This window comes from Buteo buteo, chromosome 4, assembly GCF_964188355.1.
Source record: "Buteo buteo chromosome 4, bButBut1.hap1.1, whole genome shotgun sequence".
NCBI classification, from domain to species: Eukaryota; Metazoa; Chordata; class Aves; order Accipitriformes; family Accipitridae; genus Buteo; species Buteo buteo.
In genome coordinates, this window is record NC_134174.1 from 6,373,350 (window position 1) to 6,399,571 (window position 26,222).

The window sequence follows — 26,222 nt, forward strand, 5'->3', positions numbered from 1 at the left end:
GCAGTAAGCGATGCCTGAATGAGATTAATACAGGCTGCCTTGCTCCTCGTTGCTACAGGTAGGAATGAGAAGATCTAGGGAATGACTATTGAAAGTATTAAGCAATTAAGGTGGGTAGTAAAAAGGGGAGACTGACTGGGTTTTTTTTCTTTAACTTCATGAAAATCTGAAGTAACGAGTAGCTGCATTATATAAACCATCAGGTGTGATGATGCATTACATGTATTGTTCTTATTTCATTTAAGAATAACTTCAAAAGATCTAATGCTCCTTCTCAATCTCATTTTAAGCAATCGGAGAATATTTAATGATACAAATCTCTCTTTACAGGCTAAATATTTATATCCATCTAAATGAGTAAAATTAAAACAGGAGTTTGTGCAATTTGAAAGCAATTTAGTCTACCAAATAACAATAGTGTACAAAAGAGGCTCAGCCTCCACTGATAGGGTCATGTCTTTGTACTGGTTAAGTTTTGGGGCAGAATCTGTTCTCAGTTTTACACCTCTATAAACTGACAGTGATTTCATTAGTGCCATTATACTTAATCTGTGTAATTCAAGTAAGAATTGAGACCCTGGAGGTTGAAAAGCACAATGTCAAATTGCAATAACTATGAAGTCAATCACTGTATAATTTCCCTTAGGTTTCATGGATAGTGAAGTCTCTGGAGACCTGGATAAGCTTTGAATAATTGGGGGAACATAAATTCAGGGGTTTGTGTTGAGGAACTGAGCTTTCAGGGAGGGAGATGTTTGTTCAGTTGGGGTTTTTTTTTCCAGAGAACGTGAAAAGATTGCATTGATCACATTGCTGTAATTGATGTGTGGCAGCCCATTTACCACAAAATAAAACACATCAGAAGAAAAAATACTTGTTCCTTTCTTGAAAGTATAATATTAAAATCTATTGAACTTAAATAAGTCCATTGAGTTTCATTGCAGAAGAATCACTTGTTTGAAAAGTTACCTAAAGTGACACTAACTGTGTGCTGGGAAATGAAGCAACAGAACCAAATTCTGATCTCATTTATACTGATATAATTAAGGAAGATTGTAGGCCCTTTGGTCTTTGAGGTGATCCTTGTGCATGAATAGGGCCAATGGGGGCTACAAGAATAAAACTAATCTATCCAAGAAAATCACTGACACTGGTGTAAAGCTGCTTTGTGGTAAGAGTAAACCTGATCAACACGTAAAGCATCCAGAAGACATTTTTCTCAGGAGGTTGTTCACATAATGCACACAGGAGTGTGGGAATGAGAAGGGTGATTATCTTTTACATTAACATCTTTTTATGTCTCTCTGGAATATAAAGCAGCTGTAGGAAAGAATTTACACCTATCTTCAGTTCCCTGCGTACCATGTCTGCAACATAAAGGGAATATGCGTGTGAGTGGGAACAAGGCCCATATATAATATATCTCAGCGCTGAAAAGGGGTTTCTGCTTTGCAACGCTCTTAGGAAAGCTTGAGCTCAGGAGTTTGCCCATGCAACCCCCAAATTTTGCTGGTGCCCTTCCTAGGAGTGAGTTTATTCAAGGCAATGTGAAATAAAATGCAGTAACCTCGTCCCTACTGCAGATGGAGGAGGGAAGGTGGCCTCCCTTTCTTCTTGCAAGCTATTCAGCTCTGCAAAGAGAAATCTGGGGTGTTGAGCTACCAGCTGCTCCTGCCGCAGGTGCATCTGAGGATGCTGCGGGGGAAGGATTCAGATCGGGGCCAGGCAACGTGGATCAGGCAAAATATCCGCTGTGAACACATGTGTGCGCCGTGTAGGGCAGCTGGTGTCACTGGTCCCTTTTTACTTTTCTGCCTGTTGGGGCTCTATGGAAAATCCCATCTATTATGTTACAAAAAAATAGATCAGTATAGTCTGCAGCTCTTCTATCCAGAGCAGCATTCTGATAGCCATTTCATCCCTAACTTATCTAGTGTGGATAAAGCTGTTGTTTCTCCTTTACTAAAAAATAAAAAGTAAGAAATTTTTTTTTTTAAGTGTGGCAACTGTGCAGCACATGGTTCCTGTGCAACTCTTTTGAAACGCCCAATATTTCAGAAGTATCCACTAATTAGGGCTGCCCAATTGGGCCTGATTTTTCAGATCTTCCGAGTGATTGTCGCTTTCATTGATCTTTAACAGGAGTGGACGGTCAGAGCATCTGAAAATCTGTGAGGCAGGAGGATGAATGTTGATGAACCAGAGGGAGAGTGTGGAAAGAAAATGCTTTGTTTGATATTGCTAATTGTTTTGTTTTGGCAATTAAGTATTTTTTGAAGCAAGTGATTGATTTGGTGAGAGATGAAAAGGGATTAAGTGTGACCCACTGAAACTCATTTCTAGCCCTAGCTGCTTATTACAAAATTAGTTTTTGTTTCAGAATAAAACACACAGAGATACTTGGTGGTATGGAAACTACCAATTAGCTGAATATACAGAGAAGTCCCTTTCTGTAAGATGTCATCTTCTTATGTGACAATCTTCTAAATATATTCTTTTGAGAGTTTTAATTATTTGGTGACGTTTTTAAAAGTAGCTGTGATAAGGAAAATAAATAGACTGTGATGGAAAACAACTGAAAATACTTGTTTACACTTTTATTTCTCCAAAACACATCCAGAACAAATTCTTTTGGCAATTCTAAAATAATGCTGCTGGTTTGGTCAAGGAGAGTATAACTCTCCGTCAAGAATTGTTTGATACTCTTATCAAGAAATATTGATTTTAGTGCCTTTGAGTTAAAATAATAGTAATATCATGTTGTTTGCTTCATTTTTTTTCCCCAGATGAGGAGCAATTACTATGAAGTTAAGTGGTAGACACAAACTCAGGCAGGGAAGTGTTTGTGTTACTGTGATTATAAGACACACAGATGCCATATAAAATGAGCTTAAGAAGACTTTGTAGTATTTGGGGCATCTTCTTTCCAGACCTTTTCTGCAATAAATGTCTAGTTGAAATGCAATCTGATGTATCTCCAAAGATTTGGGACTTAATTTTCCACACAAAACAAAATTCAACAAAAAAATCAGATCTTACAAAGTATTTGAAGGAATGATGAGGCTTCCCAAATACTTACATCACATTATAAAACATGCAGGCAGGAAAAAAAAACCCAAAACAACCTAGGATCCCCAAAATTTTGGATGTTTTTAGGAGCATGAATGGATTTCACAGAGGGTTCAGCACAGCTGGTGTAGCCCATTCAACAAGGATGATCCTTGATCATTTTTGGGTCCCCAGCCAGCCAGCCACCAGCTCCATCTCTGTGGTTTTGTGGATGATCTTTATTTGTAGCTGCAGCTCTCGATGCAGAGAGGAGCAGCAGAAGAGCACATACAGAGGAAGCAAAGAAGAAAGAATAGAGAGGAAGAGAACGGGGCTCTTAACAGTACAGCTTGATTTGATGTTTTGCCTGAATCTTCACAAGTGTAAATATTTGACTGCAGTTTTGGTGCTTTTTTTATTCCCCTTCAGGTCGAGTATTTGTTTACATAGCATAAAATTTCTTCCTTCCTCTCTTCTGTTCTTTCACTCCACAAGTGAAAAGCTGCAGCTTTTTTGGCAAGGGCTTAAAGGTAATAACACTAGTGAGTGGGAATGCTGCTTTCTCTTGAGATTATATAAATCACTCTCCTTTTACTAAAGGCTCCCATGGGAAGGGGCATTTGAGTTTTGGCCCATTTTTTTTGCAGCCTCACCCCAATGAGAGTCCAAGTGGACCTGGAAAGCTTGGTTAACAAAACCACCAGATTTTTAACATGAACATCCAAGTTGCAAATTCTTGCTCAGGTGAGACCTTCCTTACAAAGTGGAGAGCAATTTAGGAGCTAATGCTGGAAGTCTTGTGCTTGACTACTATCTACTCCATTCACCTGAATGAATACTGGGAGTATATATATGCCGTAAATGTTGTCTTCTGTTACATGAGAATAGTCAGCACAAGAGTCCTATTCCCAAGAACAAAACCATGGATATGTCCCTACTTCTAGCAGTCACATTCATTATTTACTGTTTCATCCAGGCACCATTGCTTCCAGCACGTGCCATTACACATGCACGGGGTAGGATTGTTCAAGTTCGGGAGAGTTTACCTTCTTTTTGGAAGTTTTATGGAAAAATAAGAGAGTGACTCTACCATAGGTTTCCATTTATGTTGTTTTTTTAGAGGGCGGCAACAAACAACTAAACATATGTTCTTTCAGATGTGTAGATGTAGAGACATTTGCTTATGAAGCTTATCTGATGCTCTATGAAGGTTGCTTTTAAATGCCATGAAAGAAAAAAAAAAAAATTAGCCTTAAAAATCCATAAACAAGAACATGCATTGACATTTGGCAGGTTCGTACCCCATTTCTGGGATCTTGCACAACAGAATAGTCACAAAAGAGATTTAACACTGCAGCATCTCTGGCATTAAAAATCACCCTCTTTCGAGTGACTTTGCTGAAGTAAAGTATATAGTTGTAAGATTTAGGAGTAGCTTAATTTAAGCATATTGAAACCTGATGATTGAGTGAAACAGCTTTTCCTAATGAGTACCTTGCTTGCAAGGTAGAGAAGATGATATGCAATTTTTTTTCTTAATGAAAATGGAATAGGAAGGAATTAGGTTTCATAGGCCTGTTTCAGAAGTGCTAATGCAAGAAGCAAATCAGTAATGAAAGTACAGATTTTTTTTTTTTTTTTGGTCATGCAAAGGAAAGTTACTGAACCTGTAATGACTGACAAGGGCCGATTTTCACATTACTAACAATTTTCTCTGTGCGTTTTATTATGAAATTATTTGACACTTAAATACCTTAATAAAATTATCAGGTTTAAAAGACCAGCATGGGAGAGCGTGGAAGATGTCACGCTGTCATCTGTGCTGTTTCCCATAAAAGATTCAATCTTATTTATTTTGCTTTATGAGTTAGGAAAGAAGGTCTTTTCTGGAATAACATGCAAGCACCTTGCAATTAGTTGTTCACACTCATGTCATCGCCAGGACAGAAGGTACCAGATAGGTTAATGAATTTTCTGTTTTAAATTGATCATATTGCTTGACTTACAGGACAACAGATGGTTCAAGACTATAGTATTCTTTTAAATCACACAAGACTGACAAAATCCATTCATCTAGATGGAGAGGGGGCAGATATATATGTTGAAGAGTGTAGTAGAGCAATTGAAGTAAATGGAAATTATTTGGGGATGGAATTTCTGGCACCCAAAAATATTTTCTTGAGCTTAAATGTAGATGTTTTGAATGCTATTAGGAATTTTTAAGCTGTATTTGGCTTTGTGTCCATAGGGTCAACTGTCTACAAAACACTGTTCTCCATCTGTGGAGAAAGGAATCATTGAAAACCAGGTTTAATGTCTCCTTGGGTTTTCATACTGAATTAATCTTCTGGAAAAGTCATTCTCCCTCAGTTCAGCCATCTCAGTCTTTGGGAATGATTTCATACCATTTGAAGAACTGAATCCAATTTCTCTAACACTGACATACTTGATACTGCATGATCTTATATAAGTGTTGCCTGGAAAGTAGTATGTAGCTAGACTGAAATATGGACAGTGTGGGTTCCCATTAGCTGAAATACCTAAAGAATTTGTTATATTTAGGATTTTGTTCACTTATACTTAATAGAGCTCCACTTTAAGTTAGGGAAAATTGGTTTCATTTTCTCTTCCTACCATTAATAGCTATTAGAGTTGAAAATAAGGCTTTAAACATATCATTAAAGTACGCTTAAGTAACTTGCAATTGACAATTAACTCAGCATGGTAATACATTATCATAACATTTTCCTTTGATAGGTTTGTCTCTTAAAAGATACAAGGAAAGACAAAGGATGCCTTTGTAAGACTCATGTTGAAGTTATTTCTGTTTTAATCATTGACATTTTGTGTATTTTATCAGTGAAATGTGTTCCATCATATATGTTCAAAAAACATTTATGTGGTGTTTGATGGTGGGCACTTGTAGCGGCCTGTGTTGAGAGGATGTCTGGGTTTTCTTGATTTGTTTCTGTGGGTACAGTGGTCAGGTGGGATGGATACAGAAAGAAATTTGCTGCACACTTCATGGATCTCAAAGTTTGGGAGATTACTTTAATAACCGAAGGATGATACAGGCAGAATTCAGATCCAGATTCAAGCATGTTTGGCTTTCAGGTTTTATTAAAAACCTCTTCAGCAGAAGGCATGGTAAGTTCTTGGAAAAAAACCCTGATTACTAACATCTCAGCATAAAATAACCATGTGTTTTACCTTTCTGGACAACAGTAAAGTATAGTAGTTAAACTGAAAGCACTGTTTGTCCTGTCTTTTAAGACACAGAGTTAACGGTGAGCGTGTGAGCCTGCAGCTCCTCGGCACGATGACCAAGGACTGCCACCTCCCAAAGCTGAGTCGGAACATTACTATGACAATAGCAACACCGATGACATTCTCCATTCCTTGCACAGCCAATGGGCATTGACCTTATCCTGTCAAAGCATGTAAAAGCGATGTGGGCAACACTGGCTTTGTGAAAATTGGACACTTTTATCTAGGGTGTTTCACTGCATTACCATATATTGAGTTGTCGAAGTGTAGCTAAAATAGCTGCTGCGTTGTAAGTTTTTTGCAGTGAAGCTAGAAAAGCAACAAAGGCAACTGTAGTCTGAGCAAATGTTTCTTTCTAATGCTTTAAAAGCAAAACCACCAGTGCCAGGCATGCAAAATTCTGTCAGTTCTATGCCCCAGATCTCCTCTCCTGTTTTCTTGTAAATCCACTCTTGAACATATTGATCTGAAAATTGTACATCTTAGGGCTCTGTAGCCTGGCAGTCTGAGCAGTTTGTTTTATTTTGAACACTTTTGCCATGTTTAAGTCTGCAGAACTTAAAGAAATCAAACTGTTTGCATACATTCTCCTGAAGTCGATAGTAGCACAGCATTCAAGCATAGTATTTCCTAGCTCACTCTCCTCTCTTTCCTCCTCAATCATTTCTTGAAAATTCCTTCATAATAACCTTATCCAAACCATAAATATGAAAGTCAAATAAGCCCAAAGGAGATTTATCATCCTCTGACTCGGCACTCCTTTTATGATTAATAATGACATTGATTCCTTTAGAAATGAAACAAAAATTAATTTAAAGGTTCTGATTGGTTTTAGTATTAGGTAAACTTAACATATTGAATGAGCGTAAAACAATTATCAGTCTTATTAACAAAATTAGCTACAGCAAATTTACCAGAAGGAAACTGTTGCTATTTAGCTCCCTAATTATGTCACTATTCTTTGTGACCAAATGATATAATGAAAATAATTTGATCTACTGGTGCTGCATAGAGAATTTCCTGGGAGCCGCTGCATATCATAATCTGTTTTGAACACATGTTTTCCTACTCTTCTTCTGTTTCAGAAAGTAGAGGTCAAGGGCTTCAAAGAACTTTGCAGTGAAGTGAAGTTGAACTGTGCTGGGCAGAATATGGAATAGATTCTTTACTATTATAAAATGTTAGATAACCCTTTCCTCGAGGCCAGAACCCTTTGACTTCTTCAACTGACTCGTGGTGTATGAATTTCAGGCTCTGGAAAAGCATAGGACGTCTTTTATTCTGACTGGCACTAAGGCCACGAACTAGACTTTCCGTGCTGTGCTGTTGTCTATGTATTTCCTTGCACTGTGCCTCCATCCAGGCACTTAAACATAGCAAGTTATTTTTTTCAGCCCCGAGAGCTGATAAAGCAGAGAGCAGTTGGATGCCCTCTAGCCATAGGCATTTCAGCCTAGAGGGAGAGTCACCTGGCCAACCTTGAAGGCGACCGAAGCGTTGGTGATACACAGAACTTGATTTTTGGGTGCCAGCTTTCATCTATTCTGTGTGAGTATCCTATGCTCGTGGGTTAGCGGTGCAGTGGGGTAGAAGCAATGAGAGCTGATGAAGCCAATGAGGGAAATCATACATGGTGCTGGAAAACTACTTCTTGCAAAATGTCTCTACTGGCACTACTGTACTTCCACCCCAGCAAGCATTTAAATGGTAGGGTCACAGAGCGTTTCCTTTCTACCAGATCTCTCTGCTCTCCCTGGGTGCATCCTGGCTTTGTCAGGATACGACCCTCGCAGTATGTGTTCTCATGCCTTTCTTCCACTTGCCATCTGTCTTCCCTGGATTGCCACCAGTGGGCAACTTGGGTTTAGGCACATTTCCTAGTGCCATACCTGTAACAGCTGCTCTGGGGAAATGGTACCATTTGTAAGTAGGATCCTTCCCTCTCTCTCTCCCGGTGTAGCTTTATGAACTGGAAATAAGGAGATGAAGACATTTTGGTACGGTAAGAAATCTGCAGCGCATGAGTGATCTGCATATTGTAACACTGCCTTAGACTGTAACAATGAACTTCAACACGATCAACTCTAATATTAAGCTACACAGAAGAAGTGACTGGGAAAGCTCCTGTGGAATAGAAACCCCTTGAGTACTTCCCCGGCTGTTTGCTTAATGCTTATGAAGATGCTCTGAACTACACAACTTGTTTTCTTGCCCACACTACGACTTTACATCTTTATGGTTTGTGTCCTCTGGGAAACATTTTTATTTTTGTTTCATTATTTAAAGCAAACCTAATATTAATGATGGGACTGCTGTGCATTAAAGCATTGTGCTACCAATCCACATTAGCACATAACTTTTGGTGAGGCTTTCTGCATAATTTATGTCCAAAGGAGAGTATGCTGACACAAAATTGAGGATTTAACCATGTTTACTGCTGCTTGCAATAATTAGATCATTTCATACTGGAACTACTAAGCAAGTGTGGCAAGGTGGGCCTCTGAGTAACTATTAAATTTACAGTCTTCTCTTAACTGGCCAAACATGAAGAACTTGAAATATGTTTTGTAGCCTGTTCTTTCTATAGCATCATCAGACAACCCAGATGCTTTAAATGAGATACTTGGGTGCCATCAGATGGACCACTGCAAGAACTGGCAAGCAATTGCTTGGGTTTATAAAACTTCCTATGGTATTTCTTGAAAGAGTTACGTAAAAGCTGCGTGAGGCCCTGGAAGAAGTTCCAAATATCAATTTGTTGACAGTTTCAACACTTCTAAACATGACTGGAACAGAAAGGGCTTTAGATGAGAAATCAAATCCACACGTGTGCTTCTGTTAACCTCTGGTTCGGCACATTTTAAATCGCTGCACACATTTCTATATGCTGTCCCTTCAGCCATGCTCTGGCATCTGGTTAAAAGCGTATACCAAGTCATATAGCTCAACTGCCTAAGAAATAAATATATGGGGTGTGTGGTGTCAATATGAGGAAGATCTAGAAGAGTAAACAGGCACCTAGCTCAAATGCAGTATAGAAAGATGAATTGAGAAAAAAAAAATCATGTTTCATAAAATCTATTCTTTTAGGTGGAAACAGAGGCATTTTTTCCTTACTGATGGATTACGGAAGAATTACAAGAAACATAAATTTAGACTCATGCAGCCATCCAAAGAGAATTTACATCCAGCAACACTAAAATGTTCACATTCTTGCACAAGTAAACTGTAGAAACACTTAGTCCTTTGCTTTGAAAGGCATTTTCCATCAGTCACTCACTCCTGTGGCTCCTTCTCACCTTCCTGTTCTGCCATCTGATGTTTGACATCTCAGCTGAAGGGGAAGACTTTTATATTCAGAGTGGTTCCATCCATCTTTTGACAGCACTGAAGGATTTAGGTAGCAGAATGTGACCCTTCGTTTAGTTTATATTCTGTTTTCTCTGTAATTGACTTCTGTAGCTGGAGGTGTGGAGAGGGCCAGTCCAGCAAAGCAAAAACCTGTCTTCACAGGTTGGGAAGAGTTGGGCTGGATCAAACTGCTACACGTAATCAAGTCAGGCTGTTCTGAGAGGAGAGGTGGTTGCTAACTTCTGCCTTACAGATGAGACTTTAAATTATTAGACCCTATGGATCAGAGGAGAGAAAGAGGTTCCCATACAATCGAAGCATTAAGTTTGGGTGCTCCTTGCGACGTTCCAGAGAGCTCTTTTGATTTCCTGATGGTGGCTCATTTCTTTCCTGAATCAGACAATGCCTGTTCTTGTTTTTACAGCTTTTATAGCAGTTCACCTTGTTTCCCTTTAGATATCCTGAAGTGACATGTGAGGGTGGTGGACTCTGCTAGGGTGCCCTGTTACAAGAGAATGTGTGTTGAGTTGTCCCTGAGATGACAAGAGGTGTAACCTTCCCCTAGACATTATCCTGCTGAGTTTTGGGTGCCTTTTCTGAAAGATGGGTGTTCACTGGTATATACTACAGATTTCAGAAAAAGCATCCAAAATCCAGCAATCTGTAGTATATACCAGCGAACATCCATTTCTCACTCACATCAGAGCATGGAGACTGCAAGAAAAGCCACGACTTGTTTTTTGTGGGGGCTTAATACAAGCTCCCCCATTTGCATCCTTTTCTAGGAAAACAGAAACTGTTGTTCCCCAAATCCAGATTTAGTTGGGCTACATCTTTTTTCAGTGGGTCAGAGCTAACCGTGCTTCAATCTTAACACAGAAATTCCTGTTTGCAAGTCCAGTTTTCCAGTCCGTGATGCAAAGTGATTAAGAAAAATACAATTCCTGCATATGTTACTCCTGCACTTCGTTTCCTCAGTCATATCTACGAGTGAAATGCATTTAAATGCCAAAAATACGTAGCGTTTCTGAAGCTGATTGTTATTAATATTGTTCTGTTTGGGGTTTTTTAGCTGTAAACCTTTTTGAAGTGCCTAGCAAACAGTGAGAGGAGCAGCTTTGGAGGGGGGGGGACAACTTTGAAATCCACAGAGCAGAAGCTTTAATCTCCAGTTGTGACTGACATCAAACAAAAGTGCAAAAACTCCCTTTGTTCTTGAGCACAAAGGGTGTGTTTGTTGTTTGTTCAGGGTAAGTGAAAGGCCCCCATGAAGTCCCACTGAAGATGTTTAATGAATCTGGCAGCCTCCAAGCTGTCTCTTCTAGAGAGTAATCCTAACGACAGACCCATCACACATAATTTAACAGAGTGTGACACGACAATCTCTGCTCAGGAGAGACTTTGGAGGGGGAACACTTTTATTACTCAAGAGCACAGACCCCTTAGGGTTGGTGGTGTGGAGCAGAGCTCTTGGTGGTGGTGGTCACACTTTTGTCTCTGAATTGAGGAGATTTGCGTGCTCAGGTGTTGGTTATTAAGCTTCCTAAACACTGACTTTGAACTCATCGTTAAAACCGAGTGAATTGTACTATCTCTAGGGCAGGGGGACTGGGATTTTGGCAGCCTCAGCTTGTAGTAGAAGTCAAAGTCAAGAATATCTAAGAAAGGAGGTCTGCTACCAAAATCAGGCCAAACAGGGACATGGGTATTAGGGAAGAAAGGGAGAAATAGCATCAAGAGTGGAACAATAATGGAAAAGACTATAAAAAAAACCAAACAACTGAACATTTCCTGGGCATCAGGTCAGTTAAGGCTTACCATATATATGTGTCATCTTTTTATCAGTTCATGCTACTTCATCAGTCTTTGGATGACTGGAATAGGAACGACAACGGCCTGTGTCTTCAGCCTCCCTTGTCCTTTCTGTGGTCTAATGTTTATAGCCTTTGGTATTGTGGCAGTTGGGCTGTTTGCTGCCAGGTCTCATGTTTTATTGTCAGGGTGAGGATGTTTTGTGTGGCTGGGAGCATGTGGAGTAGCTGGTGTGTGCCTTTATGGTCTGGGCATCTATTGTCCGTGAATGGGGCAGAAAGGACTTAAATCCTCTCTAGACTTGAGTGCTCAGGTGGGAGTAATACCTGAGTGCATTGCTCTTCTCTCAGCAAAATCTGTTTTTAGCTCTGCCTCATGCTGAATATGTAAATTTTGGCAATTCACTTAAGTTTTCTGTGTCGCCACTTCTTCTATAAAATGGGCATAATCTTGTTTACCTACTTTGGGATAAACTATGGAGTTGAGTGTGACTACTTAGTGCAGCAGAGCCTGTGAAGAAGAAACCACTGTTCTCTTGGAGAACACCACATTTGAGGTTCTTTTTCTCCCTAGCTTCCTCATGACATAAATCAAATTTTATGCCCGCTGCTAGATATAAATGCAAAATGCATTTGTACTGCAAATGTCAGCCACTCCAGGGACTGCTGAAGAGCTAAGCACTACCTGCTGTTGCATTTGATCCCCATGCCAATTGCCAACCAGAGCCCCAGCAACCCATCATATATCACGTCTGATGACTGGGATTCAGACTCGGTGCCAAAAAACAACCCCGATATCCTGGAACACAATACACAGCCCCTTTCTAAGAGCTTATCTGCCCAGTATCACTGTTTGAAATAATGCCTTGTTCTCTCTTGAATTGCAAGAATATTGTAGGATCTATCTAAAATAGCAGTCCCTGTTTCCCTCCCTTCTTCCCCCACCCCTTATCAAATCAGACGTCCAAAATCAAGTGCCTGTGTACTCTGCTGACAAGCACAAGGGGATTAGGGAGTGACGGGTTTAACAAAACTGGCTCAAGGTTTTGTAAAATGCATCTTGGAGCTTGAGCTCTGAACGAGCCATAAAATTCCTCCCACGAGGTAGAAGTAAGGTTTCTGCAAGACTGGATCAGAACTTAATAATGCTTTTTTAGGTTATTTTTTCTTGCTTTCTAAAAGGTGCTACAAAACCATATGATTTTTGAAGATGCTGCAAGACTAACAATGACTTAATGTAACCATTGTGTAAAAAATCACAAACGTGTTTTACCACCAGCAAAAAGAACTGATTTCTGGGCTGCATGCAAACCATTTGGGGCAATTAGCATGTAATTTAATTTGCATTAATCAGCACAAGGTCAGCAAGAAATTAACTTTGGGTGTAGATTTTACATATAACAGCATATAAGAAGAAGGGAGGAACTGTTTTTACAGGGTGTTAATTTGGAGTTAAGTGCATTCAGCAAGTTCTTCAGGGTTTGGCCTTGCAGAAGAAAGATGAATGATGTGGATTTGGGAGCACTGAAAGCACAAAATGATGTGGCAATTTACCAAGCATTTAATGTTGCAATATGTAAACGCTTTAACAGACTTCTTGGCACTTGTAAAGATCAGAGCGCAGGTTTTGCTGAAGCCTCGAACGCACTGCTAACGCTGAAGGGATGTGTCTGGATGAACATGGATGGGGTCCCACACGGCTGTGTGCGCTGACCACGCATTGTGCCAAATGATTCAAGAACACAGACAGATATCCCAAAAGCACAGATCTCTCTGCAGCTCCACAGTATTACCTTACTGAGCTCTGAAGTGGGAGGAATTTAGGCAAATGACTCATTTCCTTATGCACCCCTTTGGCCCTCCAGCCTTTCCCTCAGCTGCCATTTCATTTCACAAAGTCTCCTGCGGCTCCGTGAGCCTTTGGTGCTAGCAACATGGTATGTGTTGTGAGAAATCCACTGCTGGAGACACAGAAATCGTTTTTGACAAGTGGTATCTGAGCATCTGGTTATGGGAAATGAGATGCTGAGGAGTCTGGTGGTGTTTGGCCATGGTAAGGGGGTAGATAAATGTATATGGCTGTTCTTATGCCTTTTTCTTTGAATGAAAAGAATTTATCAGTTCTGTGGCATGGAAGGTGTCTGAAAGTGAGTCTCTTTTGTTTCCTGTTGGGTTTGTTTTTTTTTTTTCAGAGGATAATCTCAAGGCACCTTGGAGCTGCCATGTGTACATCTGTAGTCCGCATACTTCTTTGTTATACCAGGGTTAGAAAGAGCTGGGGGCAGCATTGCATAGCCCATTTCAAGAGAGGATTCCATTGCCAGGTCTGCACCCATTGCCTAAATATTCTGGAAACAGGATTTGTGGACAAAGTAGACATGGAGACATCTCATCCAGTTATTTATGCTTAACCGAGATGCTGAGGTTGACCCTAGTTCACCTATGCTTCTTGCCTAGTCAAAGGGAGATCCATGGTAGGTTGAAGTGGAATTGAATTGGAAGCCAAAGCTGATTATGCTTTTGGGCTTCCCTGTTAGGTGCCCAAAGTTAAGTGGCATTAATCAGGCCAAAGCATGTCTGAAGGAACTGGTTATACAAAGAGTTTGGTCAGGCAAAGTGCAGTCACTTTGGGACTAAGAATTAGGATCCAGTTTGTTCACAAACTGGCTTCATATCCTTATCAGATAGCTTAGTTTTGCTCGAGCCTTCCTCCCCTGTGGCTTAGGATATGCTTACATCATCCACTAAAACATTCAAGCTAGTGGGAACGGTCTACCTGCCATGGCAAAAAGCTATTTGGAAGTGGACTTACCCTACTTCTTATGCTGCATCCATGCTTCAGTAAGATTTTGGTTTCTTGACACTCTGCCTTGCCAAGATATCCTTAAGCAATATTTTCCCTACTTAGCTCACTATTAAAAAAAAGGAATATTTAATTTTTAAGTCACATGACAGGTTAATAAAAGCAAAGTTGAACTTGGAATCATAGAATCATTTAGGTTGGAAAAGACCTTCAAGATCATCGAGCCCAACCATTAACCTAACACTAACAAGTCCACCACTAAACGATGTCCGTAAGCACCACATCTACATGACTTTTAAATACCTCCAGGGATGGTGACTCCACCACTTTCCTGGGCAGCCTGTTCCAATGCTTGACAACCCTGTCAGTGAAGAAATTGTTCCTAATGTCCAATCTAAACCTCCCCTGGTGCAACTTGAGGCCACTTCCTCTCATCCTATCACTAGTTACTTGATAGAAGAGACCAGCGCCCACCTCACCACACCCTCCTTTCAGGTAGTTGTAGGGAGTGATAAGGTCTTCTCTGAGCTTCCTTTTCTCCAGACTAAACAACCCCAGTTCCCTCAGCCGCTCCTCACAGGACTTGTGCTCCAGGCCCCTCACCAACTTGGTTGCCCTTCTCTGGACACGCTCCAGTAGCAAAATGTCTTTCTTGTGGTGAGGGGCCCAAAACTGAACCCAGGACTCGAGGTGCGGCCTCACCAGTGCCCAGTACAGGGGGACGATCGCTTCCCTGCTCCTGCTGGCCACACTATTTCTGATGCAGGCCAGGATGTCTTTGGCCTTCTTGGCCACCTGGGCACACTGCTGGCTCATATTCAGCCGGCTGTCGACCAACACCCCCAGGTCCTTTTCCACCGGGCAGCTTTCCAGCCACTCTTCCCCAAGCCTGTAGCGTTGCATGGGGTTGTTGTGACCGAAGCGCAGGACCCGGCACTCGGCCTCGTTGAACCTCATACAATCGGCCTCAGCCCATTGACCCAGCCTGTCCAGATCCCTCTGTAGACCCTTCCTACCCTCCAGCAGATTAACCCTCCTGCCCAGCTTAGTGTTGTCTGCAAACTTGCTGAGGGTGCACTCGATCCCCTCATCCAGATCGTTGATAAAGATAACTTTCTCTTCAAAAACTTGTGGTCTGACATTTTAAGGAATCCCTTAGCCTAGCGCCTCGGTTTGGCCAGATTTTTCATCAAAGGTTTTCAAATGAGTCCATCTTCTGGGTGTTTTCACAGGATATGATTTATTTCTTCCTCCCCACAAATCAACATCCTAACTCTGAACCAGAGGCCCTACAAAACTCTGTGAATTTGGGCACTAGAATCACCAAAAATCCCCAGTAATTTTTTAACATCTTGCACAAAATTGTCAAGTGTCAGATGACATGAGAAAGGTCAAAGAAAAATGTATTGTGTAGTAAATCTAACTGAAGATTTATACCCCAGCTATTTCTTTTTAATCAATGCTAATAGATTTTTAAAGACCAAAAAGAAAAGGAAGAGAGAGAGGAAGAGCATCCTTTAGATAAAAAATGTTAGGTAGGGAGTTTAAAGTATTAAAAAAGTGATGTGATTTTTTTTTTTTCCTATCACACAATAGAATTAATTAGGAAGGGTAAAAGCTGCTGAAACAAGTGTTGGTGCTAATTAATTTATAAAATCCTAAAAATTATTTTGTAGTTATTAGTTTTATTTTTATGACAACTGTATATAAATTGATCCACTTCCTTCCCTTCACAGCATATGTAAAAGGAAATATATATTCTGTAAATACTCCTTCCTTCAAAGTCTGGCTATTATCAGATAATGAATCAAGAGTTCTCAACCAGTATTTGCAACCAAAGATCACTTCCTCTAATTTGAATTATACAACTTTCAGTTTGTTTCCTTTCCATACAGGACAATGCCATATTACCTACTTTTCAGGCAATTCAATGAATGATGAATTGCTCCAATAAGCCTATATTTCATGTTGGATAGTGCAGGAGTAAAGTCCACTTACACATCACATTCATTGTCAAAGATTCTCTTGGTAGATGTGTCCACTCATCTGGATCCCAGATACTAGAAATTAAACTCCTTCCTCAGTTTCACTTGTACATGAGTTTCTGCTGAACATCACTTTCTCTGGTGGTATCTTGTTTTTAAACATCCACATTCATCCCTAGTGTTGGATACACTTCATGGATGTGTGAAATGAACCTTCTGCATAGAGCGCCATAAGATCATTTTAAAATAGGCTCGATAGAACAGTTAGATGTGGTTCTATTTCTAATTTTAACTTAGGAGGATGTGTAGCCATTAAATTCTCATCTGTAATTATTAACATTTTTCATGTTCATTCATGTGTGTTAATATACACACTTTATTCATTTGTATATATTGTACAAGTTCACTTTCTTTAGATTGTGGCTCACAGGAACACGAGGTCTTTGGTATTCCACGCGGCACATCTAAAAGTGATGATCTTGGCATTACTACAAGTGTAAAATAAAGATATTCCTGTTTAGACAGAGCAGATTCTACTTATACCTTAAATAGACTTTAAATTAAAGCAGAAAATAAACGCTTCTATAACCAGCTGTGTTTGTTCTCTCTCTCCCTTCTTTTCTCTCTCTTTCTCTCAGATCTAGTGCTCTGTTGCCTCGTCTGTTTCTCTTTGCTCTTTTGATCAGCTTTCTCCTCCTTCCCTTTAGTTATAGGCCAGATGTTCTTATGACATGTAGATCTTTCCAAAGAAATTATTTGCTTTGTAGAGTAGCCACGTCTGTAATCACAACCTGGCCAGTTGTGAGTTGTTTCGAGTGATGTATCGTCTTTAAAAAACACACTGATCTGTGTTTATGTGTTAGAATTTGTGATTTGCACAAGCTGCAGTTTTTGCCCCTTCCCTGTCGAGGTGGGGGAAGCACCAGAGCACATCTTTTAAGTAAACAGGAGGGTGTTGTTCCTTCTGGTGCCTCTGTCTTCCAGATGCTGAGATGCAGAGTCAGCGCTGTCGAATGCTAGAGGGAGGCAGCGCACACCTCTTCTGACAGGGAGAAGTAGTGGATACCAGTCATGCTGTATATTTTGAATATGAAACTTTTTATTCCCCTACTGCCCAAATATTAATCTTCAGCACTTATGCAACATTTTGTACTTCTGTGTTTTCTGTCTGCACTATTTAATTTTCATGATGCTCCTTGGATGCTCCCAGGTGAAAAAGTAAGGCTAGCAAAGACCTTTTGCATCATCCAGACTGACCCATAGGTCTGTAAGTAATTACTACCCCCATGACTCAGCTAGGAAAGCTAGGCATTTAATCTAAAAGATCTACCAAAACAGACAAAAGGAGGCGTTGCCAAATGTTAGACTGTTTTTGTTGCCTGCTTAAACCAAAAAACTATGATTTGCTGCATCTCTACTGCAGGAGGTTGAAAATAATTTTCCTTCTCCTGTGCACAAAGATGACACCCGCGGGTACTGTGGGTATGATGAACGCACACAACACATACAGAGTTAGTATCTGTCCTGAGGACGGCATGGTCTGCACACATGCCACTGCCTCTACAGCTGATCGATATGGTTTTACCATGAAATTGTATTAAGATACTTACTGGTGAGGAACTGTGTCACTGTGTCTCGTGTTTTCATAGCCTGTACAGAAACTTCTCCACCTGCATGTACATGCCTAATACAAATAATAAATGCAGGACAGTCTAATACCACAAGGTTACTGCTCTCCTGATAAAAGTAGTATCTTAGATGTCAGGTTGTTGGAGTTCGGGACCAAATTTGATCTCCCACCTACAGCTATCTTAAAGGCTGTCTAAACAAAAAATAAATCAACAGAGACAACAGAGGCAAATATGCAATAATTTGTTCTAGATAAAAATTAACAAAAACCTCAATAAGAGCAGAGGTAAAGCCTAATGAGATACAGCTTTTTGAGTTATAGCCCATTTCTTGCTATTCACATTCACCAGTGAAGTGGTCCAAAATACTCTAGTTCTAGCAACACCTGTCTCCTGTTCCACAATTTCTAATAACATAAGAGCTGCAGGCAATGAGTTGCTCCTTTTTCTAGGAGATTTTAGGAGGAGATACCTAAATGAACTCTCTGCTTTCTCAAAGCATTCTGGAAAGGCTCCACATGCTCCATTTCTGAAGTAGAAGCCAATTGCCTTTCTTCTTCAAACTTTGCATAGGTGTAATATATAGGTCCACGTCAGACCTGGTAGTCTTGCCTAGCTACAACGTGATTGCTGTAGATGTCCTGCAGGCAGGTGACAGCTACATTTGGAAGTGCCAGACGTGCTCAAGGTGTCTGAGCTGCACTTGCACAGTGGTCGCAGCGTGCCCAGAGCGCTGGCAGTGGTGTGGAGCCCAGGGACATGCGCTGGCGATGCTGGAACAGAAACATGGGCTTTCTCACCTACGCTTTAGGCACACAGGTGGGATTCAACTTACCTAATATATGTATCTAAAAGTTAGGGACCTAATCCCTTTGTAGTCAATGGAGAGAGATGGTAATGCTCTTTAGTATAACTAATCTCTCCTCGGTGACAATAGAGAAACCCTAGATGACTAGCTTAGACTAATTGCTCAACTTCAAAGGTGGGATTTAGCAGTCTAAAACAGTAAAATGCTATCAGATTAAAGAGTAGCTTTTCACACCTATACAAAACAAATGTGATTTGAGCCTAAATAACTGCACAGAACAGCAGATAATCAAGACTGCAAGTCTCTCTTGTGAGGAGAAGATGCATTTTAAATGTTTGTGCGACTCACAATAATATACTGTTTTATACAGCTTTAGTGTTCTGCATTATTGCCACACTGCTCTGGAGTTTATTGGGGTTTTCCATTTTAAAGATGGAGATGTGAGCAAGAGGTTAATTGGCTTGCATAAGATCTGACACGGGGATGCGTGGTAAAATGGGAAAATAAATCAGGGCTTTCTACTCCTCTCATGATTGCACTCATGATTTTTGGGCTGTTGTCCTGGACACTTGTCCACCATTTCTCTGTTGGGAAATGTACTTCATTGCTTAGCTGGTAGTATTGCTTGTTTAGTGTAGCAAAATGCCATTGCATTTTGGGCTTCTGAATATTTTTAAAATACCATAAACAAATGGAATGGTCAAAGAACAACCTGAAGTAGAAGTAGAGAGCAGAAGGCATATTTTTAATTGATATGAATTACTCATTGTTACTGGTTTGCCACAGAATTTTTGATCGTTTTGCCTCTGTAAACAATTGGTACTGCCGTGGCCTTTCAAGGATTTGCAACATCACATAATTAGTTTAGCAAACTTGTAGGCCAGACGTAGAAAGCTTACGTTTACATTAAATACAGGGCAACAAAACTATTAAATTTCTACTGTATGTAATTTGCGCAGAACGTTCTGCAATATATACGTATTGGTTATGAATCTACAATCTATTTCATGTTAAATGTTGAATTCAAACTCCACAGCTGGACTTTCATCTTGAAAGAAGCCAGATAGCCCTGTGCATCTGGTTTAATCTTCCCTTTAGCCATATTATTTTAAAGGCACTCCTGCTTAGGATATCTTACAATTGAAAAATAATACTCATATTCCCTCTCATCCTCAGCAGCTGTGATCCCTCTGCAGATGTTGTTCTGTCAGATGTTTCATTATGTGTGATAGAAAGCGTAGGTTCTTTTTGTCTGTTTGTGTTACCGCTTTGTGGATTTTATTTTCTTTTTCTTTATTTATTCCTTTGGCCATAGATGAGTCCCTCCATAATACTTCACTTTATTTCCTATTGCTGCTGCTTTGCCTTCTTTCTAAGTACAGAAACGATCAAGAACTTGCAACTGTGTGGAGCCGCCCAACAGAAGCCCATTGATTCCCCACCAAAGGGCTCTGTGTGAGCCATTCTACTCCAGCCTGAAAAGAAAGCTTTGTTCCCTCAGCTGGTAGTGTCTTAAGATGCTGATCCTTGCCATATTTTTGGAAAACTGTAGCAGTTTATCAGACTGTTCGACACTTCCCGTTCAGCTGTATATTCTGAGGCGTACTTTGGTATTTGCTTCTTCTCATACATCAGTCTCACGAGCACGAGACTGGTCTGGAGCAGCCCAGGCGTCACGGTGAGTTATGCTGGGCACAAGTCATTTGGAGGTGAACAGTGAAAGAGGAGGAATCTGGAGTGCTGGTGGCCGTGCCTGAAATGGTAGTAATGGATTTAGTATTTGGGGCAGGAGGTATGGGATTTGTCATGTTGGTTGAATATTTTCCTGGCCGCCTTCCATGACTGTTCAGATATTTTTAGCATGAAGTACAAGCTATGTTGTCTCAGTTGACCTTGGAGCATGACATTTTAACATGGAATTGGTTTGAATTGCTAATCATTAAAATGATTTATTATTTTTTATTACAAGAGCAACTAGAATCCCAGTCATTTTTTGTAGATGAAAAGGGACGCAAATTGAAACCTGTCTTCTCTTGACTTGCAGTCCTTCATGATATCCATGTTTCCTAAACTACCATCTTCAGCTCTTTCCCTCTACCTCATTAAAAATAGATTATGCCTCGGTTTGTTTTTTAACTTGTCTTTTGGTCATTTGACAAATATTATATCAGAATGACTGAAACTAATTCCAAGGTCTCGCAGTGCTCAATAAGAAGTGTAGAACAAAAGGATCGTTTCTGTTACAAACAATTTATGACCTTAATAGAAGTTTACAGCTGGTATCAGAAAGGCAAGATCTTGCTCTAAGTATATTTATACTGGTGACTGCTCCCTCTTTGCCTTCATTCCCAGACTCAAGTTTACCAAAAAGATCAAGTCCCTAAATGCCAACTTCCATTAAGGAATTAGAAGCGGTAGCACTGCGTCAGGATATTGTAGCAGTATCTTTTAAGGCAGTAATATATAATGTAGGAAAAGAGGTTCAGACCAACCACAGACATAGCCAGAAGTCTATGGAAGTTTGAATTCAAGTTTTGAGGTCCAGATCTATTTCTAATTCAGTGTATTTGACTTCTCCTGGGCTTTTTGACTAGTTGCCGATTTGGGGCGATTCGTGTTTATTGAGTTTTGCATTTCTTATGTTAACAGGACCTCAGAGGAAATGACAGTCATTTTTAAGATGCATTTTACAGCCCCAGTGGTGCAGAGAAGCCTTTGACTGAAAAAAGCATCACGGTCTTGTTGACTTTTTCAGTCTACTAAATAAGCACCTACTCAAGTATCTGATGTAGATTTAATAAAAAAAAAAAAACAACAAAAACACCAAAACCCCCAACTATCCTCCTGCCTCCAAAGTAGCTGCATGGTTTAAAGATTTATCCAGCAGAAGTTGAAACCAAGATGTGAAAATAAACCTCTCTTTGACTACCTTGGCAACTGGGAAGACCACAACCTGTTTCTACAAATTACATGGCGATCTCCCAAGTAGGGCCAAAGAGGCTGTTTCCCTGAAATCAGTGTCACACTATAGTTCCTTTCATACATAGGAAGTGAGTAAATCATTGAATAATGCAACACCCTTTCCCATCTGTGAGAACTCTGCCAAAGCCAAGTGTAAGGCTACGGGTTAAAGCAAACTCAGTTACTTGGTAACTGAGTTGTTTTGGAGGGGTTAAAATTGGAGGGGGTTTGGATTTGTGTTTTGGAGGGGTTAAAATTGCCAAGAAAAACTGAAAACTTGAAGAAGATCCCCAGGTGCCTGCATTAATGCTCCCCAGTCTCTCTGATGTGAGCTGGCAGGTCCCATAAAGGCACTCAGCCTTGAACAGGGAAGGGAAGGAGGGAGAGAGCAAGAGCTCCAGCTGCGACTCCAGAGCCCCAGAAAGAGCCTCTAACCCAATTCCCTTAAAGTGCACAAGCCTCATGAGCCACAGCATCTGTTTGCCACTGTATTCACTGAGTTTGCAGGGCAAACAAAAGATCTGTATCAAGCATGCATCCTTCCAGAGAGGGAAAGCCTTCCCCCATTCGCCCATAGATTTTCCCCCCCTTTTCTTTCAGTTATAGATTTTTTTTATTTTTTTTTTTTGTAGGGAGGGGTGGGGGGATGTTGCTAATTTTTTTTTTTGGATGGTAATTAAGGGAGCTAACACCAGCTAGGCTAGAGTGAACGCAAACAAGACCCCTATAGGCAGCACAGTGCATTAATGTAAAATATGCCCAGACAACATAACTTGTCAGAGAGGATTATTTCTGCTTAGTGAATCTGCAGGGGCCCCTTTGCTCCACCACTCAGCGTCTGACTAGAGAGAGAAAGAGAGAAAGAGTAGCCATTAGTGAGTAGCTACTGTGGCATTGATGTTTGAGCGCACTTCTGAACTGGCTTTTGTTGAGAATATCGGTGCAGAAAGCATGCGCTGTCCCAAATCCGCTGTTACTATGAGAAATGAGGAGCTGCTTTTAAGGTATGTTGTCTCCTTTGTTTTAACGCGTGCTTTCGAGTTGCCTGGGCCCGCTGCAACTATAACCGTGCTGTGTATTAAGTAGTTTCCCTATTTAAAGGAAAAGACAGGCATTGCTGTGTGCAAGTAGCATTTTCCACTAGTTAGAATCGCACATTTCATGTATGATGACAAATGTACGGAGAGGGCAAGGGGGAAAAAAAATAAATATCTCTCTCTTTTTTTTTTTTTTTTTTTCCTCCCCCTAAATGAGAGCTGGTATTTCTTTTATCACCTCCTTTGCAATATTTCTGCCTGCTTCATTATTATGCACTGGGCATGGAATAAGCATGAAAAAAGCTCAGGGAGACTCCATATTAGAGCTAGTGCCCTAAATACCACTTTAATTTTCACTTAGCCTATGTAAATAGTTACTAATGCTCTACCTAGTCTTTACCACTTAAAGATGTTTTAAAAACACCTAAATACTCCCTTATGTGAGATTACACATATATTCTCTAATGTTCCAAGGTTTAGCGGGGGGCGAGCATCGACTACTCTTTTCAGAGACACACACACGCAGACACACGCACACACGCACATACACACAGAATTATGCTAGAATTGGCACCCCGCTTTGAAAAATGTAGTCTTTTGTTTATTTGCTAGCAGACATTGTAGCATTGAATACATCTTTTGGTCTGACAATGGGACAACTGAACAATGGTGCTGTCAAACTAGCTTAATATATGTCTGGTGATGGGGTGGTTTGGGTTTTTTTTTTTTTTTCTTTCCTTTTCTCAGCCCCCTTTTCATTTCCCTTAATCTTTTTGTATATACGGTAGAATATGAAGTGCATTGCCTATTTTGTGACGGTTGTTTCATTTGATATCTGCTGCTAGTAGTAGCAGAGGGAGGGGGAGGTTTGTATCTTACAATTATGCCTATTGCATTAAGTTGGAGATTTATTACTAACCTCTGCTTTAAGTGTGGCGAGAAAACTTATTGATTCTGAAAGCTTACAATACTGCTGTCAATCTGGCAAATACATAGTTGCCAAATGTGCCCTTGCCTGATTTTATGCCTGATCGTATCAACTTTAACTGCTGTTTTGAAGATACTGTTCCTAATTTTGTTTAGGCAATGAAAATGCAATAAAAATGATAAATCAGATCTCAAAGTGGGAGCCCCTGCTACTTTCCATTTTTATAATCCAGCTATTAGCATACGTTAGAATTTTTAAGGTCAGGCAGAATAATTTACCTGGATGATTCCTATCCCAAAATCTAACAAATTATTCATATGACATTTCATGAATTATCTTTCTGTTTAGGTAGCCATAGTTTAGCATTAGAACAGTTAACAATTTGGGGTTTGAATTTGGCAAAATGCTCATGTACCTTATGCACTATGAAAAGAAATTGTTATAAAGCTTTTGAAAAATTTTGAGTTACTACTTGGACAGCAGCTTGTGTCTTAAATAAAATGAAGTGTCATGAGTCTGTGGAGTTTCTGAAACTGTTTAAAGTCTTTACATACTTTACATGTTAAGTAAATGTATTACTTTTAGTAATAATTATAATCATTTTCTGAGAGAAAAGAGAGATTGGTTTCTATTTTTTGCTTAGATCAATTAATTGTAGGGGTTTCATGCTTTTTTAAAAACTGGATTCTAATGCATGATTTATATGGGTTGAGGGGGTCTCTTGGACCCCTTAATTAAAAAAAAAGACATTAAAGATTTATCGATAGTCATCAGAGCTCTCTAAAGCATGTATTTTCAACAAAAAAAATGTTTTATGGGGAGACTCTGAGTACTTGCTATGCTGTTTTGCATTTTTGTTGTTGTTGCATCTCCTTCCCTTGTGTGTTGAGGTGGTATAAATCAATAGCAAAGAGTTTATGTGAACAAAAAGGTAATATCACATAAAATACTCTAGAAGCCTAGAGGTTATGCATTATCAGGTAGTACTTGCATGCTGTGTGTTGTGCATAAACATGAAGAAAGCAAGGACGGTGTTTAATATAATGGGACCGAGCTACAATTCACTTTCTTGGAAGAACTTCTTTCGAGACAAACATTAACTCGTTCACAACTGCTCTACTCTGCCAGAACTGGAGGGGGGGGTATTTTTTTCTCAAGTTATCCTCCTGCAGCCTGGGCTTTCTAGCAGCTGCTGCCCTTTGTGAGTGTCAATAAAGTGAATCCCTCGCTCTTGGTTACATGGAAATGCCCTGTTAGTGATTGCCCAGAGTAGGGTGAATGCCACTTTTGTAGCAGCCACCACCAGACACCTGGGCAGCATACCCAGCTGCCACTTTTAAGGACTATTCAATACTAAAACTGCTTCCTAAGCACTTTTCTCACAGGTGAGTTCGTATTAAACTTACAGTCGTTCCTATGTTATCAGATAAAATGCTGCATAAAATACATGTACTACAGGTTTTTGTCTTGGATTGCCAATTACTTTGTTCTTTTCCAAGGGTATTTTCGGACATTGCATTCACACCAAAGACTAATTTTTGAATTATTCAGTGTGAACCCTACTCCAAAAAAAATTCTTTCTATGCATATTTACTGAAATATTGCTTTTTGAGCCATAACAATTATTACTAACATCAAAGAAGGTGAAGCAAATCTGTAACACAAGCCATTTCTTAGCATGCTTTAACAGAAGTGTTGGCTTTTGAGAGACTATAAAGGTTTAGAGATCTTATGCTTGAACATCGCAGGTGTCCTTAGCGTTACCTGTTTTGAATCTCACCCATTCAGAAAGCAATGTGGTGCCTTGCAGTTGTCAAACTTGGCAACATCTGTTTCCACAACCGTGCTAAGAGAGCTAATTCAGACTCTACATGAGTTGTTATTTGTTCTTGCAATGATCAGGTGTAATGTCAAAAAGAAAGACCGTTCTCGGTCCTACCTGTCAGAGCAAGAGCAGGATAGGTCTTAATGTGGGAACCAGCTTTCCATGCTGCCAGAGGAAATGGAATTGAATTATATTTATTTATTAGCCTGGAGTCTTTGTCTATTTTTTTTTTTTCCAGATTCATGAACCACAATGATCTCTAATGTCAACATGTTAATATTCTCTTTGTTAAATGAGAATAAAACTGAAGTGTTTCTGTTATGAAATCTAAGTATGAAGGGATTGAGAGCAACCTGCTGAGAAGGACTTGGGGGTACTGGTAGATGAAAAGTTGGACATGAGCTGGCAATGTGCGCTCGCAGCCCAGAAAGCCAACTGTGTCCTGGGCTGCATCAGAAGAAGCGTGACCAGCAGGTCGAGGGAGGGGATTCTGCTCCTGTACTCCGCTCTGGTGAAAGCCCACCTGGGGTCCTGCATCCAGCTCTGGGGTCCTCAGTACAGGAAAGACATGGCCCTGTTGGAGCGAGCCCAGAGGAGGGACACGAAGATGATCAGAGGGATGGAACACCTCTCCTGTGAGGACAGGCTGAGAGAGTTGGGGTTGTTCAGCCTGGAGAAGAGAAGGCTCCAGGGAGACCTTATAGCAGCCTGCCAGTACCTAAAGGGGACCTACAGAAAAGATGACAAACTTTTTAGCAGGGCCTGTTGCA

At 40.2% G+C, this 26,222-nt stretch overlaps 1 protein-coding gene across 3 annotated transcripts in view; it reads left to right on the forward strand.

Moving 5' to 3' along the window:
• Positions 1–26,222, forward strand: part of CELF2 (CUGBP Elav-like family member 2) — a 374,910-nt gene that overhangs the window by 92,372 nt on the left and 256,316 nt on the right. The window contains exon 1 of one of the 3 annotated variants that reach the window (XM_075024684.1): positions 21,739–22,666. The exons of 1 other annotated variant lie outside the window; for it this stretch is intronic. In XM_075024684.1, the coding sequence (XP_074880785.1) occupies positions 22,560–22,666 (107 nt within the window). In that variant the 5' untranslated portion in view covers positions 21,739–22,559. Of the gene's footprint in view, positions 1–21,738; positions 22,667–26,222 lie in introns of those variants that run through there. One more of the 3 variants, XM_075024685.1, reaches the window with a different exon arrangement.